The following is a 14,199-nucleotide window of genomic DNA, read 5'->3' on the forward strand; positions in this document are numbered from 1 at the left end:
AGCACTGAAGGAGCTACCCTTCCTCTAGAATCTGCTCTGTCCTACTGCCGTAAACGGCTTCAGCATTGTGTTCATCAGATCTGTTGTTCATGGCGGCACTCTGACGTTTAGAGGCCATGGCCTTCTGAGGCTGACCATCAACTCTGGACTAATTCACCATCAAGACCATGTGATTGTACCCACACCTTGCTAAAAAGCACTCCATCCAACGTCTAACGGCTCTCAAGACATCCGTGATCATTTGACTTTTTATGTAGATGATGATGCTTGGAGTAGTTCTGGAGGTCCAAAAGAAAATATGGGAAGTTTAATATGTACAGGAGTAATTCTTCTATACTGATACTATCGTCCAGTGGAGGTTTGTGCCCTAAATCGTCACAAACTGAAAACTTCAAGCTGGACCTCAAGTAATCTAGATTCTCCGCCTCTCTGCTTCTCTGACCTATGACCTGGGTCTTTGAAATAACTAGATAAATGTACTTTCATCTGAAAAGAGGACTTTAAGTTGCTCAGCAGCAGCCCAGTTGTTTTTCTCTCTAGCTCAGGTTTCTGGTTCAGAACTGGTTTGACCAGGAATGAGACAGTTGTAGCCCATGTCTCGGATACGTCAGTGTGAGTTTACCTCCTTGTGAATCTCTTCCAAACTCTTAAATATGGCCGTCTTCAACAGTCCCATGTTGCCTGTGCACATTTTGTCATCACACTTTTTCCCTCCACTTTCCATTGAAATGCTTGGACACAGCACTCTGAAGGAAAGTCGGTGACTTCCTGTTGTGTGGTAATTAATTTGGAAAATATGTACTTTTAGGAGTATTTTTTTGTTATGGTGTACTTTTTGACATTACATTTGAGTAATTTATTTTGAATTATTGTTACTCTAAAATGTCTGGAAACTCTGTAAACTGTGAGACTCAATGGAGAACCAACTTGTTTTAACCAAACATTCACCACACACACACACACACCTGTAGTTTTTGTTAAAAATGTGTATTGAAAGAAATTGATTTGAGGGAAAAAAATATTTTGCCTGACTTTTATTTATTTTAAGTTATTTTCAATTAGATCTTTAAAATATTAAAATTTCCACATGACTTTGTATTTTGCTCCACCTGATTGTCATTATTAAATATCAAATAATTGATATTTTGATCATTTACTAAGTACTTGAGTTGCCTGTTTCCCAAATATTTTTCTCTCACTTTACTTTTTCTTCTTTCTACTTTTACTAAGGTAAAAATATCCGTCAGTACAATTGTTGGGCACTACACGCCCCTGCTTTCTGTCAATTTAGCAGCCGTCCTCATGACTGAAAATTTACAAGATGTAAGTCATTAATCAAAGATACAATGAAAAATATTTTCATTAAAAGTTTAATTATTTGAATTAGTTTATACTAAAATAATATTGTAATTTATTGAAATACATTTCTATAGCACTCCTGTGTCTTTTCTCAACATTAGGAAATATAGAGAGTGATTTATGGATAATTTAGAACTAAATAGTTAAAATAAATTATTTGGAGCCACATTTTTTTCTCTATGACAGACTTTATTACTTCTTACTGTGAAAATTTACAAACGAAATCCCATATTATTCAACATTTTTTTTTATTTATGTTTAATTATTCATACACATGAAACAACCCGTTCAATCTGTCAGACTTGGTGGAATTCCTATAGAGACAACTAAATATTTAATGTAACATAATTTCCAGCCTTCCTTTGTTAGCGACGTGAGGTTTCTAAAGGGTGATGTCACCGGCCAGCGGACATCTCTCTCCACGCACTGTCTCTTTAATTTCAGCGCAGTCCAGGGGGCAGGATCGCGTCTTTCCGCCCCTTCTCCTCTCACAGTGTTTGCGCCTACCGCAGCTGCAGCAGATTGAATGAGGAGCGTCGGCGGGCTGCTGGCCACGCTGCGCTGCTTTAGCCCAGAATGCCAGGGATGTACAGCCAGGATGCATCAGTATTCCTCAGCTCCTCGTAAGGCGGATTACTTGAACCTCGCCTTCTCCCTTCGCGGCAGCTCCCGGGGCCTTGAGGAACACCTCCTCTCCGCCTTGATGGTATCTGGAGAGCGGCGCACCGCTCCGGCGACTGGCAGCGCAGCTCTGCGGGCTTCTGATTAGGACCTTGAGGTGGGGTAAAGGCGGGGAAGGAGGGAGGCGGTCAAGATGGCAGCTGTGCACGGGGTGATGGAGCTGTGATGTGGGAGGCTCGTTTGCTTTTGCCACTCGGGACTGGAGAGCGGGACGCGCGTAAGGGAACGCCGTTTGGATTGCCGTGAGACTCCGCTGCCCAATTTTAGCGCACGCTGGTCGGGGTGTGGGCTGTGCGCCACGAAAAGAAAAGGCGATGTTCTGTTAACGCTGGTCAGCGCAGTTGGCGCTGTGAGCTGCGGATCGACGCTGGTAGACAAGCGGGACACGTGTTGGGACTGAGCTGCGGGGGTTGGAGAGGGGAGGGGGACAGATTTGCATACCGCGTTGCATAGTAAATAAACTCCCCAAAGAAGTCTGCACTCAACATTGATGGAATGCGAGCCGAGTGATTTTGCCATCTCCTCTGCATCGACCGAGAAATTGCAATTAACATGGCCGAGGCGCCGCTCAGCTGCGACGAGCCTCCCCCGAACGTTGAGATCGACCCGGACTTCGAGCCCCAGAAGCGGCCGCGGTCCTGCACTTGGCCGCTGCCCCGGCCGGAGTCCGGCGCGGGCAAGCCCGGGGCGAATGACGCTGACGTAATCCCCGAAGAGGAGGATGACGAGGGTGGGAGCGCAGAGAACTGCTCCGTGCAGAAAAACGGCGACTCTGTGAATGAGCCGAGCGGCGGGGGCCGCGGCTCCGTCTCCCAGCCCGTGGAGCTCCAGGGCGGCCCCCGCAAAGACGAGGCCGCCGACGGATCCCCTTCCTCCGCACAGATCCCCGGTGCGGCTCTCTGCGGCTCTGCCTCCCAGCAGCTGAGGAAGTCCTCCGCCCGCAGGAACGCCTGGGGCAACTACTCCTATGCAGACCTCATTACCCAGGCCATCGAGAGCTCGCCGGAGAAGAGGCTGACCTTGTCCCAGATCTACGACTGGATGGTGAGGTCTGTGCCATATTTCAAGGACAGAGGCGACAGCAACAGCTCCGCTGGCTGGAAGGTGAGCACATGATGGTGCTGTCATCACAACAAAGACCACACTGTGGTCATGTTAACACACAATGCACACAGCTATTGTTAAAGCGACTAGCCAGGCATTGATGTGACATTTAATCAAAGCACTTCAGATGTAGATTTTCTCCTATAGAACATGCCATTAACAGTTTTTCTATTTGATTTGCTATTTTAAGTCATAAAAGCTACCCTCATTATTTCAAGCTTCCATGCCTGCATACTTGCAGTGACATCACATGAGGCACTTCATTTGACTACATTAATGTTTCTCTGGTTTTTCCTCTTCATAGGCAGGTTTTGAAGCAACAATTTGTAATTTCACTCAATACGGCTGCAACAAAAAATGTTTTAGCTTTACATCATGCTAGTGCTGTTCCCTCATCAAAAACATACCTGGAGTGTTGTTTTTTTTTATGCATGTTTGAGGAATCCTTTGATCTCCCTGGCAACCATTCAGCTGTGCAAAACATTGAGGTGAACCTCACAGCCCCTGCTACCCCGAGCCTCCCCCACTCGGCTCCTTCAGACTAGCCAGCAGCAATTAGCAAACATCTGGTGGAACTACACATTTGCTGAGCTCATTAAACGAGCTACTTCTCAGTGCATCGCTGGTAAAAAATGTTAAAGGGTTAACAGAGGAGCCATGTTGTGATGACTTCCTGAAGGGAGGCAGAGTTTCAGAAAGAGTGGGAGTTCTTAAAGAAAGAGGAAGAATAGAAAAAAAACCAAGATAAAGGTTTGTTTTAATGTGCCTTGGTAATGTAATGTAAAAGATTTGTAAAGCTGCTAATAGAAAATTAGCTTGATGGCAACCTGGAACGGTCCAGTTTAACGGCCAAACATTTGTGTTTGTGTGAAACTGAGTTTAAACTTTGAGTTGATTCTCCTGCTTGGCTCTTTATATTTCTGAGGTATTTTTGACTTCAAAACGCCGTGTTTGATAACGATAATTAAAACTTCTCAATGTTTGACATTGTCTAGCAGAATGTTTTTACGTCAGGCTACAAAGCTGCTACATCGATGAGCTGCTCTATGCTGTAGTTGGAGATATGATGTTTGCTGCTGAGCATAATCATTTTATGGCTAAAAGTTAAAGATTATTTTTACATCAACTTCTAAGTTATGTGAAACTTATGTTAAAATCATTTGAAGTCTTAGAATCAGTCCAGTACTGGTACCTGTCCACATTCTCAGGGGAGAAAGACTCACCTGGTATAAATTAAAATTTTAGCTAATGGAGTAACACTTAAGAGAAATGTATTTAATCAGAGAATGTCATGAATATGTGTGTAGGGCTGCACTGATTGGAGTTTTCTGGCCGATCTTTAAAAAGCCTTACCTGCCGATTTTGGCTGATATGAATTTTTTTTTTGTCTAAAATATAGCAAGAAAGTTGGTGAGTTGGCAACAGTGGGGTGAATATTAAGTGCAAACGTGCAGAGCTGACCTGGTGGGTCGGTCAGTCAAACCTCTCACTGCAGAACAAAGGCTGATCTTTAAACCTTTGCTGACGAAGATAAGATCAGGGGATAAGATGGGCTTCACATGCAAGTTTCGGCCAATCACAATTCCCCAAAATTAAGGAAATCTGTGCCCAGAAATCAAATGGGTCGATTAAATCAGTTGGCCAATAAATGTATCCTATATTATACATTATATATTATGTATATAATGTAAACAGCACTGCCAGAGAAGCAATAAGTTTATAGCAGGTGTGTGAATGATCTAATGATCAGACTGCTGAATTGCAGCCAGTTCACACTGTTAGCAGAACTAGAGGGTCCCAAAACCAAATTTTGCTTAGGGCCCCATGGAGGCTTGGGCCGGCCCTGGTCATTATCACAGTTTGCTTGGAGGTCATAGAGTCGAACACTGACTGGGACATGTAAAGCCAAACTCCAATGCAACCTGAATGTTATATGCTCTACTTTGAAATCTGTCTGTATTGCGTAGCTTTGTGCTTTTGGTGGTTTATCTATCACAAAACAGTGACAACTTTTTCGTGATATTAATGCGTCATATCTGCATCAGCCACTGAGTTAATTTTCTCTAATCTAGTTTTAATCTACTATGAGGAAATTTGGTCACATGATTCGAATTGATCAGGGGTCATAATTTGTCGTAATTTATTAAACGGCTCAAGTAAATAAAACGTGTAATTCAGTTTCCATATACTATATAAGTTTTTGTTAAATTGTATTAAATTGACCTTTTGTTTCTTATTTGTGTAGGATAATTTGTGAAAATACTTAGCTGCAACCAAAAATAAAGAGTGTAATGGTATATTTTAAGCACAATCTTACAAAATTTCATTTTTACCAGCATGAAATGGAGGTACGAATTGGCAGAGGCTAATCAACGTGGAGTTACCCGATTCTTATTCCTGTTGTGATGTCATTGTCTTAAAAAAACATACGAAGCATAATTGGCAGTTTTTTCCTTTAAAATATGGCAGCATTTTGTGAAATCCTGTCGTGGGAATCCATACTTCATTATTCAGATGCGTTTTTATTATGAGTGTAAATTTGTCAATGAACAAAAATACTTTTCTGTATTTTATCTTTACAGTAATGGTTGGGTCTAAGCACAACATGGCGTAACATCTAGATCTACTGTCGAATATTATGACTACATAACAGACGTATATATATATAGTTTTATCTCAGTGGTGTGAGAACAAAGGTGTGGATTTGTCGGTGTGACTCAAGTAGCAAGAAACCACTAAATCTTACAAAAAAAAGGTTGCACAGTGATCCAGTGAAGAATAAACGGGTACGAAAGTGGTGGGTGAAAAACGGGTGATGCAAAGTTGATTTCACTTTCAGAGAAACTGCTCACGCTGCAGTGAGACTGCCTCACAGGGGGGCCCCTCTGCGTCGGTTTGATTTGTCAGGATTAGTTTGTGCCGGACTGAACCAATTCATCTGACATGGAATCAAGTCAGATGAAAGCTTTGAGCTTTCTGCAGGATTTAGACGGAGGGGAGGGAAATAGGTTTGTAATCCCGCACAACTGAGGCAAGGCGGGCCGCTTCCAGGGAGCTGCCTTCTGAATATTGTGTGTGTGTGTGTGTGTGTGTGTGAAACATTGACGGGGGGAAAAAATCAGGCTGTAAAACACAAGCGCTACACACAAATGGGTGGTCATCACTAATTGGTCTCATCTGGTTCGGTAATGCTCCAGATTAGAGGCGGTCAGTTTTCATTCATCTTCCACTTGGTGCGCTCTGCAACTCCAGACAAGAGTCCAGCGGGACGAGGAAAGGGTTAATGCAGAGGGGAGTTTGAGTTGTGCTGACATCAGCATTTCTTAGGAGATGCTTTGTCTCTCTGTGCGTTCGGTGGCAATCTGTCCGAGGTTGCTCATCTTCATGTGTCATCGTCAGCGTGTAAAGTCAGACCTGACACACGTCGTGGTAACATCTCGTCATCGTTTGCATCCAGTCTAAATATAAACCCCCACCCCTCTCTCTCTCTACTCGTACACAAGCAGCTTCGCCCAACTGTGTGCCAGCCTCTCTCTTTTTGTGGCCCGGGCAAGGGAAATCAATTGACTGGCTATAAATTATGTAGGTCAATGTGTAGCGGTGTGAGAGCAGCTGAGTATTTCTCTTCGGCCGAACTGGCACGGCTCCAGTCCAGTCTCTCAAACCGTCCTGCTGTGACTGTGAGTGGGGGGGGTGAGGGAGAGGAGAGCAGACGCTTGCTCTTTTTTGTGATTTATCTTTTAAATACCATTTGGCACATGCTGCATGCACCCGAGTAGCCTGCGCAAAGGGATAGTCCTGGATTTTTGAAGTGAGGTTCTGTTAAAAGGCTATAGACGGACAGCTAGAATCCAAAAAGAAAACTCCTGATATTCTGTAATGGCTTTTCAGTTTTCTTGTGCCAACACCAGAATATCACTTTAGAAAGTTTGTAGAGCCACTCCCGACTGGTTGGTTCTAGAAACAGTATAATGGTTAGTCCAAAAGGGGTCAAAACCAAAGTGGACTTCTGCCGTCTCAAAACATCGTGTGAGTTTTGAACCTTTTAACAGTCGTCATATTTGGATTGGGCTTTTATTTACTAAAAAGTCCATGATTATTTACACAGGAAATGGAAGTAGGAAGCAGTGCAACGCCAGTGATCTTCCTGTGTGAAACATGGACATGAAAAGCATTTTCAATTGAAGTAACTATCAAACAGAAAAGTCTGGCAGTGCGAAAATGAGCCAGATGGTGTTAGCTTAAATCATTTTGTTTGCTTACGTTGCTTTTGTTTACAATAACAGGATGTCACATTCTTACCACATGTTTCAACCACTTGTGAATGCACAAATAAGGCCCTTTCTTACTAAACAAAGATTTCACAAATCACAAACTAGGTTTTAAATGTTTGGCTTTTTGTATACTCAATGTTTGAAGAGTCCAAGTATTGGCATCTTTAAACTAGAGCAAATTAAAGATACTCAATCTTGTCAAAATTCAAGTGGAATTACCCTTTAGCCATTTGTCAAATGGGAAGCTGCAACTGGAAGCCAACTTCAACTTGGTACTATACAGTATGTTTATGCTTAATGTCTCGCAGATTACAGTAAACTGTCAAAAAAAAACATGTATGGTGCTTACACATATTGTATCCCAAGCATTTTTCTAGATAAAGTTTTCTTTAAAGAAAATCACAAGTCACGGGTGACCAACCTAGACATGCTAGTCGTTTGCCTATCCAAGGGTAAATAATGCTAGCCACATAGCAACGAGGTATTTCAGCTTCCAACAAATAACCAAGTGCCTTTCCACAGAGAAATTGAACCACGAATAGGCAGGAGTCCACTGTATATCAAAGTATAACAAAGTTTATAAACGTAAAAGTTTCAAAACTTAAAAAGCCCGATTATCAGCTGGTAAAAGTGATATTTTCCACAATAAGCAGCGTCCCTAAAAAAATAAAATTCAAGTTTTAGTAGCACTTATTTTTGTTGAAGCCTGTGCATCAAAATCAAAATAATGAATAAATGTTCTAACATTATAATAACTGTAATAAATAATTAATAATCTAATCATTTTAGCTACTGGAATAATTCTTTTGTTTTAGAATGAAAGCAGTCACAATTTTTATTTTTAAATATTTGTGTTTATACATTGATACCCGTGTTGTATTAAGTTCTGAACTACCTCTTTTAATAGATGTAAAAGTTGATCTGATTTCTTTTAATAACTCTAACAGGATTGAATGAACGACTCCTAAACGAACTCTACATGACCCAAAAACCCCAACCCTTCTTTGGTAAATAAGTACCTTTTTAAAAAAAAAAGTTTTTATGTTCCATTTTCTTTGTGCCAAAATTGTTTAGGTTCAGTGCTTTAGCCTTTGTTTGTGGTTGTACATCTGCCTGTTGTAATACAATGCAGTCCAATTCGGCATCACCACAAATTGCAGCCTAGTAAAAGACCGCAGAGCAGAATCACTACCACCTCTGTCAAAACTGGTTGTAAAAGTTCATTTATTTACTGCCATTCTGCTGTACTGGATTACAGTAAACTGAACATAGGACGTGGTTTTATTCTGCTGTCAACTTGCAACTTACAAAATGAGCAACATGTCGGGATGTTTCTTCTGAGGCTTCTTTGTGACGATTGTGAAACTTTTAAATGGTTTGGTTTGAAAAAACAAAGCAAAATAAAAAACTGTTCTTTGTGATTAGATTAGATTAGGATTAGATACTTGTAAACTTGAAATCGAGCGTCTGTTTTGGCCACGTTAGTCCCAGCTGACTTTTTAAATTTTTTACAGGTTCCCTGTAACTGATCTGTTACCAAATTTGATATGGAGAAAATGGCTCACTCTTCAGGGTGGCCCCGTCTACTGGGCAGCAAGACTGCTAAAGTTTGCCCTTCAAGCAAATTATCTATTAGTTTTGTACAAGATTACATTGTAGTTAATGGTACGGCTCCTCTGTGTTGTGCTAATCTCAATGAACTGCGAATACAATTTCCTCATCACATTTCCAGGTGTTTTCATCCTGCCACATCTTGAAAAGATCTAACCTTGTGCTGCACGTCCATGTTACAGATGTGCAGCTTTGTACAACACTAATAAAGACGAGCAGAGCCTGTTCTGTCATCAAGAAATAAAACTTGTGATTTTAATGTTGCAATCGAATCATAATGGGATTGTTTCAGACTGGACTGTGGCCTGCAGAGATCTCTGCAGAGTCTCTGGTTTCTGTGAGATGTGACTGGGCTGGGTGTGCAGGTTCCAACTGTTTAATTTTGTACATGCTTGGGAAGATCTCCAGAGAAATCCTGCCGACCTTTCGGAACAGCCAGAAATAGGACAGAGTGAGAGGTGCAAAGCAGTCTGTTGGACTGCAGTATTCATGCAGCTTGCATACACACAGATGAAACCCACACATCCAGCTTTGAAGGGTTTGCATCGCTTGTTTATTCTCATTTCACGGCGTCTGATCTATGACCATATGTGTTCACGTTAGCGGTTGACGTGTTTCTGATCATTTTAACAGCTCTGTATAAGGTTGACTAAATTCTGGACATGGAATTTATTGCAATAACAATCTTGCTTTTTGTTTTTTCTCTGATAATGCATAAGGGAAATATAGAACAATGTGGTGGATGTTCATATGTCTACTCCTTATCCTGTACCAACTTCATTTCATTTGCATTTCACTCTGTTATTCCTGGGTTAATTGGTTGGATCAAGCTGGAAAATTTTGAGACAAAATAGGGGGAAAAAGATTGTCAAAATGATAGTTTGCTGAAAAGTTTTAAGTTCCAGAAATGCTGAATGCTGCAATTCTCACAACGGTATTGCACAAAGCGGTTAAGTGGAAGCAAAATTATGCGTGGTTTTCAACATTTTCTACACCTAAAAGTCTGACATGGATTTGTACTCTGCTACCCCTAAATAAAGGTGTAACCAATTCCGTTCAGGAGTCATCTAAAGGGTAAATACAGTTAGTTTGTGGAGACAAATCTTAGCTGTTTGGTGAAGGCTTTAGATGTTTGTTAGAGATGATTGGAGAATAAAAGACAAGAGCACAGCCATACACTTACCTAAAAAAGAATCCACAAATGCTTATCACAATCTTACCACAAAATAATGTGAGATAACTTTAGGTCCATATTGTCCACTCCTACCTTACACCATGTGTTTTGTTCCGTTTTTTTCAGAATTCCATTCGACACAATCTCTCCCTCCACAGCCGGTTTGTGAAAGTCCAGAATGAAGGGACAGGGAAGAGCTCTTGGTGGATAGTCAACCCGGAAGGCGGTAAAGGAGGCAAAGCTCCCCGTCGCCGTGCCGTGTCGATGGATAACAGCAAGTACATCAAGGGAGCCCGAGGACGGGCCACCAAGAAGAAAGCCTCTCTGCAAGCTGCGCAGGACGGCAGCTCTGAGAGCTCCTCCAGCCTCTCCAAATGGACAGGGAGTCCAACGTCCCGCAGCAGCGACGAGCTGGACGCCTGGACAGACTTCCGCTCCCGGACCAACTCCAATGCCAGCACGCTCAGCGGCCGCTTGTCCCCAATCCTGGCCAACCTAGAGCTGGACGAGGTCCCTGACGATGACTCCCCTCTATCCCCCATGCTGTACTCCAGCCCCAGCAGCATGTCCCCGTCCACAGGACCCACCGGACTCCCTGACCTGGCTGGTACGATGAACCTGAACGATGGGCTGTCGGACAACTTGATGGACAACCTTTTGGACAACATCAGCCTCACTGCAACCCAGCAGCCTCCTCCTGGAGAGGAAGATCCCGGAGCCATCAGCCAGGGAGGCTCCGTGTTTACCTTCAGCTGCGCCGGCAGTCCCTCTGGAGGCTACGGGCCAAACCCTCTCTTCAGCCCCACGTCCATCACAAGCCTGCGGCAGTCACCTATGCAGACCATCCAGGAGAACAAGCAGACCACCTTCACTTCCATCTCGCACTTTAGTGATCACCAGGACCTGCTGAGCCTGGACTCCCCCAGCCACAACAACGTCCTGCTCACCCAGTCTGACCCCCTGATGTCGCAGGCCAGCACCGCCATTGCCCTGCAGAACTCTCGCCGAAACGCTATGCTGCTCCGCAAGGACCCCATGATGGCTAATCTCAGCGGAGTGGGCCAAAGCGCTTCAGTGCCTGGTTGGCAAGCTGGCTTGCCGACCCCCGACAACGACGGAGGCGGCCACGCCAACAGCAAGCCGCCGCACCTGAAGTCTCCCGGCAAGAACGCCACGATGCAGGACCGCTTCCCCGGTGATCTGGAGCTGGACGTGTTCAACGACAGTCTGGAGTACGACATGGACTCAATCATCCGCAACGAACTGATGGAAGCAGACTGCCTGGATCTGAGCTTCGACGTCCGCCTCGACTCCACCTCCACCCAGAATGGCAACAGAAACTCGGGAAGTTTCTCCGGCGCAAAACAGACCTCCCCTCAGAGCTGGGTGCCGAGCTGAGGAGCAGCACCTCAAAGTGTAAATTTGGGTTCATTGTTCTGCATTGAGCACCTAGCGGGGAAAAAGTGTATTTATGTAATATTTTCTTCCAATGTTTTTAATGTGAGGCATTTAGTGCGGTACTGTATTTCAAGTGTCTGAGACACACATAGCGGTATGACGGCGTACTACGGCCATTGTGGATAGGGGTAAAAAAGAAGTAAATTTCTGCCAAATTGAGATTAATTTCGAAATTTAAGGAAAAAAAACTTGGACATTTCTGAGTTTGAAAAGTCAAAAATTTGCTAAAAGAAATCTCAAATTTTGAGGTCAATATCTGATACCTTCTAGAAAAAAATTTGAAATTTCAGAGCTTCAAAAGTCGAAAAATTTCCAAGTTTTTTCCTAGAAAATTCCTGAGATTTATCTAAAATTTCAGAGTTTCTTCTCTTGGAAATCTTCAACTTTTGGATGTCAGGAATTTTCTTAATTTCTTTTTTTTTTTTTTTTTGGCAGAAATTTACTCCTTTTTTTCCCCCATCCGTACAATGGCCTTTACACGCCATTATACAGCAGCGTCCTTGAGGCAAAGAAAAAAAGATTATTGCCAGGATGCCGGGAGAAACGGCGCTGATGTAAATCTTTCCGGAAAGCATCAACTCATGTTAGTCTCAGGGAATCACTCGTATCACCAAGTGATAGGTGTAACCGAAGATGAATTGTGTTTTCCAACTGCTTTCTCTGCTCTTTCACCACCTTTCATACCTAGACCAACATTTTTTGCCAAACCAGCCGTCCGCCTCTTGCCAACGGCCTGTTTACAGGAAAAAAACAAACAAAGCTGCAGAGAATGTCCCATTATTCCGTTCAAGTGGAGGATACTCGATGAGCTTCGTTTCTGACACATTTCCCCAATGATGCACCGAGTCGAGCACTAAATATCAGTCTGTGAAGGGATAAGGTCTTATCAAGATGTGAACAGGTCTGCATTGTGTGGTTTTTGTACCTTTTTTTTTTTTTTTTTTTTTTTTTTTTCCTAAAACCAAATTCTCCCATGATTTTAGTGACGGTACTGTGAATTATTTTCCTCTGGAAGAGGTTTATCACTGCAGCAGATCCCTGTCCAACGTTTTCCATTCTTGGAAGTGATCCTCCCGTGTTTAGGACAGAAACTGAGGAAGGGGATTTTCCCACCATCTGCGTTAGCAAACCCAACCATTAGAATCAGCCCTTGGTCGCAACATGCCAGTGTTAATGTTGGAAGGAGTTCTTGGTGCTATTTTAATGAAGATAGCAGGGAGTGGCTGCAGATGGAGCAGCCGCTCGTTTTGTTATCAGCACTTCAGCAGGTGCTCTGGAAAATGGGTTCTACCCTGCAAGACGAGGGCGTGTATAGTTCTAGAGCCATCTTCTTTGCCAATAAGAGAGGGAACCACAGTATTTATCATATTGCCAAAATTCTTTCTGCATATAAATAAGTGGATATATGAGGAACTACAGTGAATAAAAAGTAAAAGTCTGTGTTCTTAAATAATTTTCAGCTTACTTTTTGTAGGAACCAGAGGCTAAAACTTCTTAAATGTGTGTTTTTTTTTTAGTTAAATTATTTGAAAGAAAATATTTACAATGTTTTCCAAAAGCATTGATATCTCTTGAATGCATTTGTCATAGTTTGTCCTGTTCTAACCACAATCTAAGCATTACATTCAATATTAAAGAAGATGGTTTGGTCTGATTAAAAACCAAAAATTTGAACTTCGTGGTCTAAATACTAGTAATCCTGAACGAGTTAACTTTCTAACTCGCAATGTCCTACACTGTGGTGGTCTATCATGAAAAAAAATACACAGGAATTTGTGGTAACATGACAAAATATGAACAGGTTCAAGAGATGTGAATACTTTTTTCAGGTCGGGTATTGTTTTATTTCCTTCTGCAAATATAGTTAAGTGTATATCAAAACACTACTTTCCAAACCAGCCTTCATTTTGTTGTAGATGAGATGCAAAGGTTTGGCTGAATCTGTTCATTAGCTGAACATTAAAATCCAAACAAAAATAAAAAAAAAATCTGTGAAACTATTCTCAAGATGTTTTCTTCTGGGTGAATGAAAATATAATGGCGATTCTAAGTGATTTCACTGCCTACATGATTTTTCTCTTGGTCCTACAAAAAAAAGGAAAGAGGAGAAGGGGAAAAAAAGGCAGATGTAATTCTTTCCTGTTTTTTTTTAAAGAAAGTATGTGTAAATAAATGTCAAGAACCACTGAAAATCAGGATGTTTGTACCTTTCTTTTCCTTCTGTTTCCTGTAAAGGTATTGCACAGCTGCTGACTTCACTCTGCAGGGCACGGCGAAGGTGAATTGCTATTGGGTAGGACCTGCATGAGCCAAGAACCAATCACACGCTGTATCCAGGAGGAATGAAGCTGCTCAGATCAAGATGAGGTGTTGCTGAGGAAGGTGCACCTCAGCAGCTGATGTCACGTTTTTACACTACATATGGCAAATTGTTGTGTTCTCTGCTTGGTGATTAAAAAGCCTCAGTAGAATGCTCCAAAGATGACTAGTGAAAAAACAGAGCCCCCTACTGGTCACTTACAGGTACTGAGTATGTGT

The 14,199-nt window shown here is 42.4% G+C and overlaps 1 protein-coding gene across 1 annotated transcript; it reads left to right on the plus strand.

Annotated features, from left to right (window-relative positions):
- Positions 1-1,536: 1,536 nt before the first annotated feature.
- foxo3a (forkhead box O3A) lies at positions 1,537-13,853 on the plus strand. Its single transcript, XM_014972637.2, has 2 exons — positions 1,537-3,144; positions 10,330-13,853. The coding sequence occupies exons 1-2, from the start codon at positions 2,593-2,595 to the stop codon at positions 11,599-11,601; spliced, it is 1,824 nt and encodes a 607-aa protein (XP_014828123.1). The 5' UTR covers positions 1,537-2,592; the 3' UTR covers positions 11,602-13,853.
- The last annotated feature ends 346 nt before the right edge of the window (positions 13,854-14,199 follow it).

This window comes from Poecilia mexicana, unplaced genomic scaffold (genome assembly GCF_051168715.1).
Source record: "Poecilia mexicana isolate PSO_F unplaced genomic scaffold, ASM5116871v1 scaffold_22, whole genome shotgun sequence".
Classification (NCBI taxonomy): Eukaryota; Metazoa; Chordata; class Actinopteri; order Cyprinodontiformes; family Poeciliidae; genus Poecilia; species Poecilia mexicana.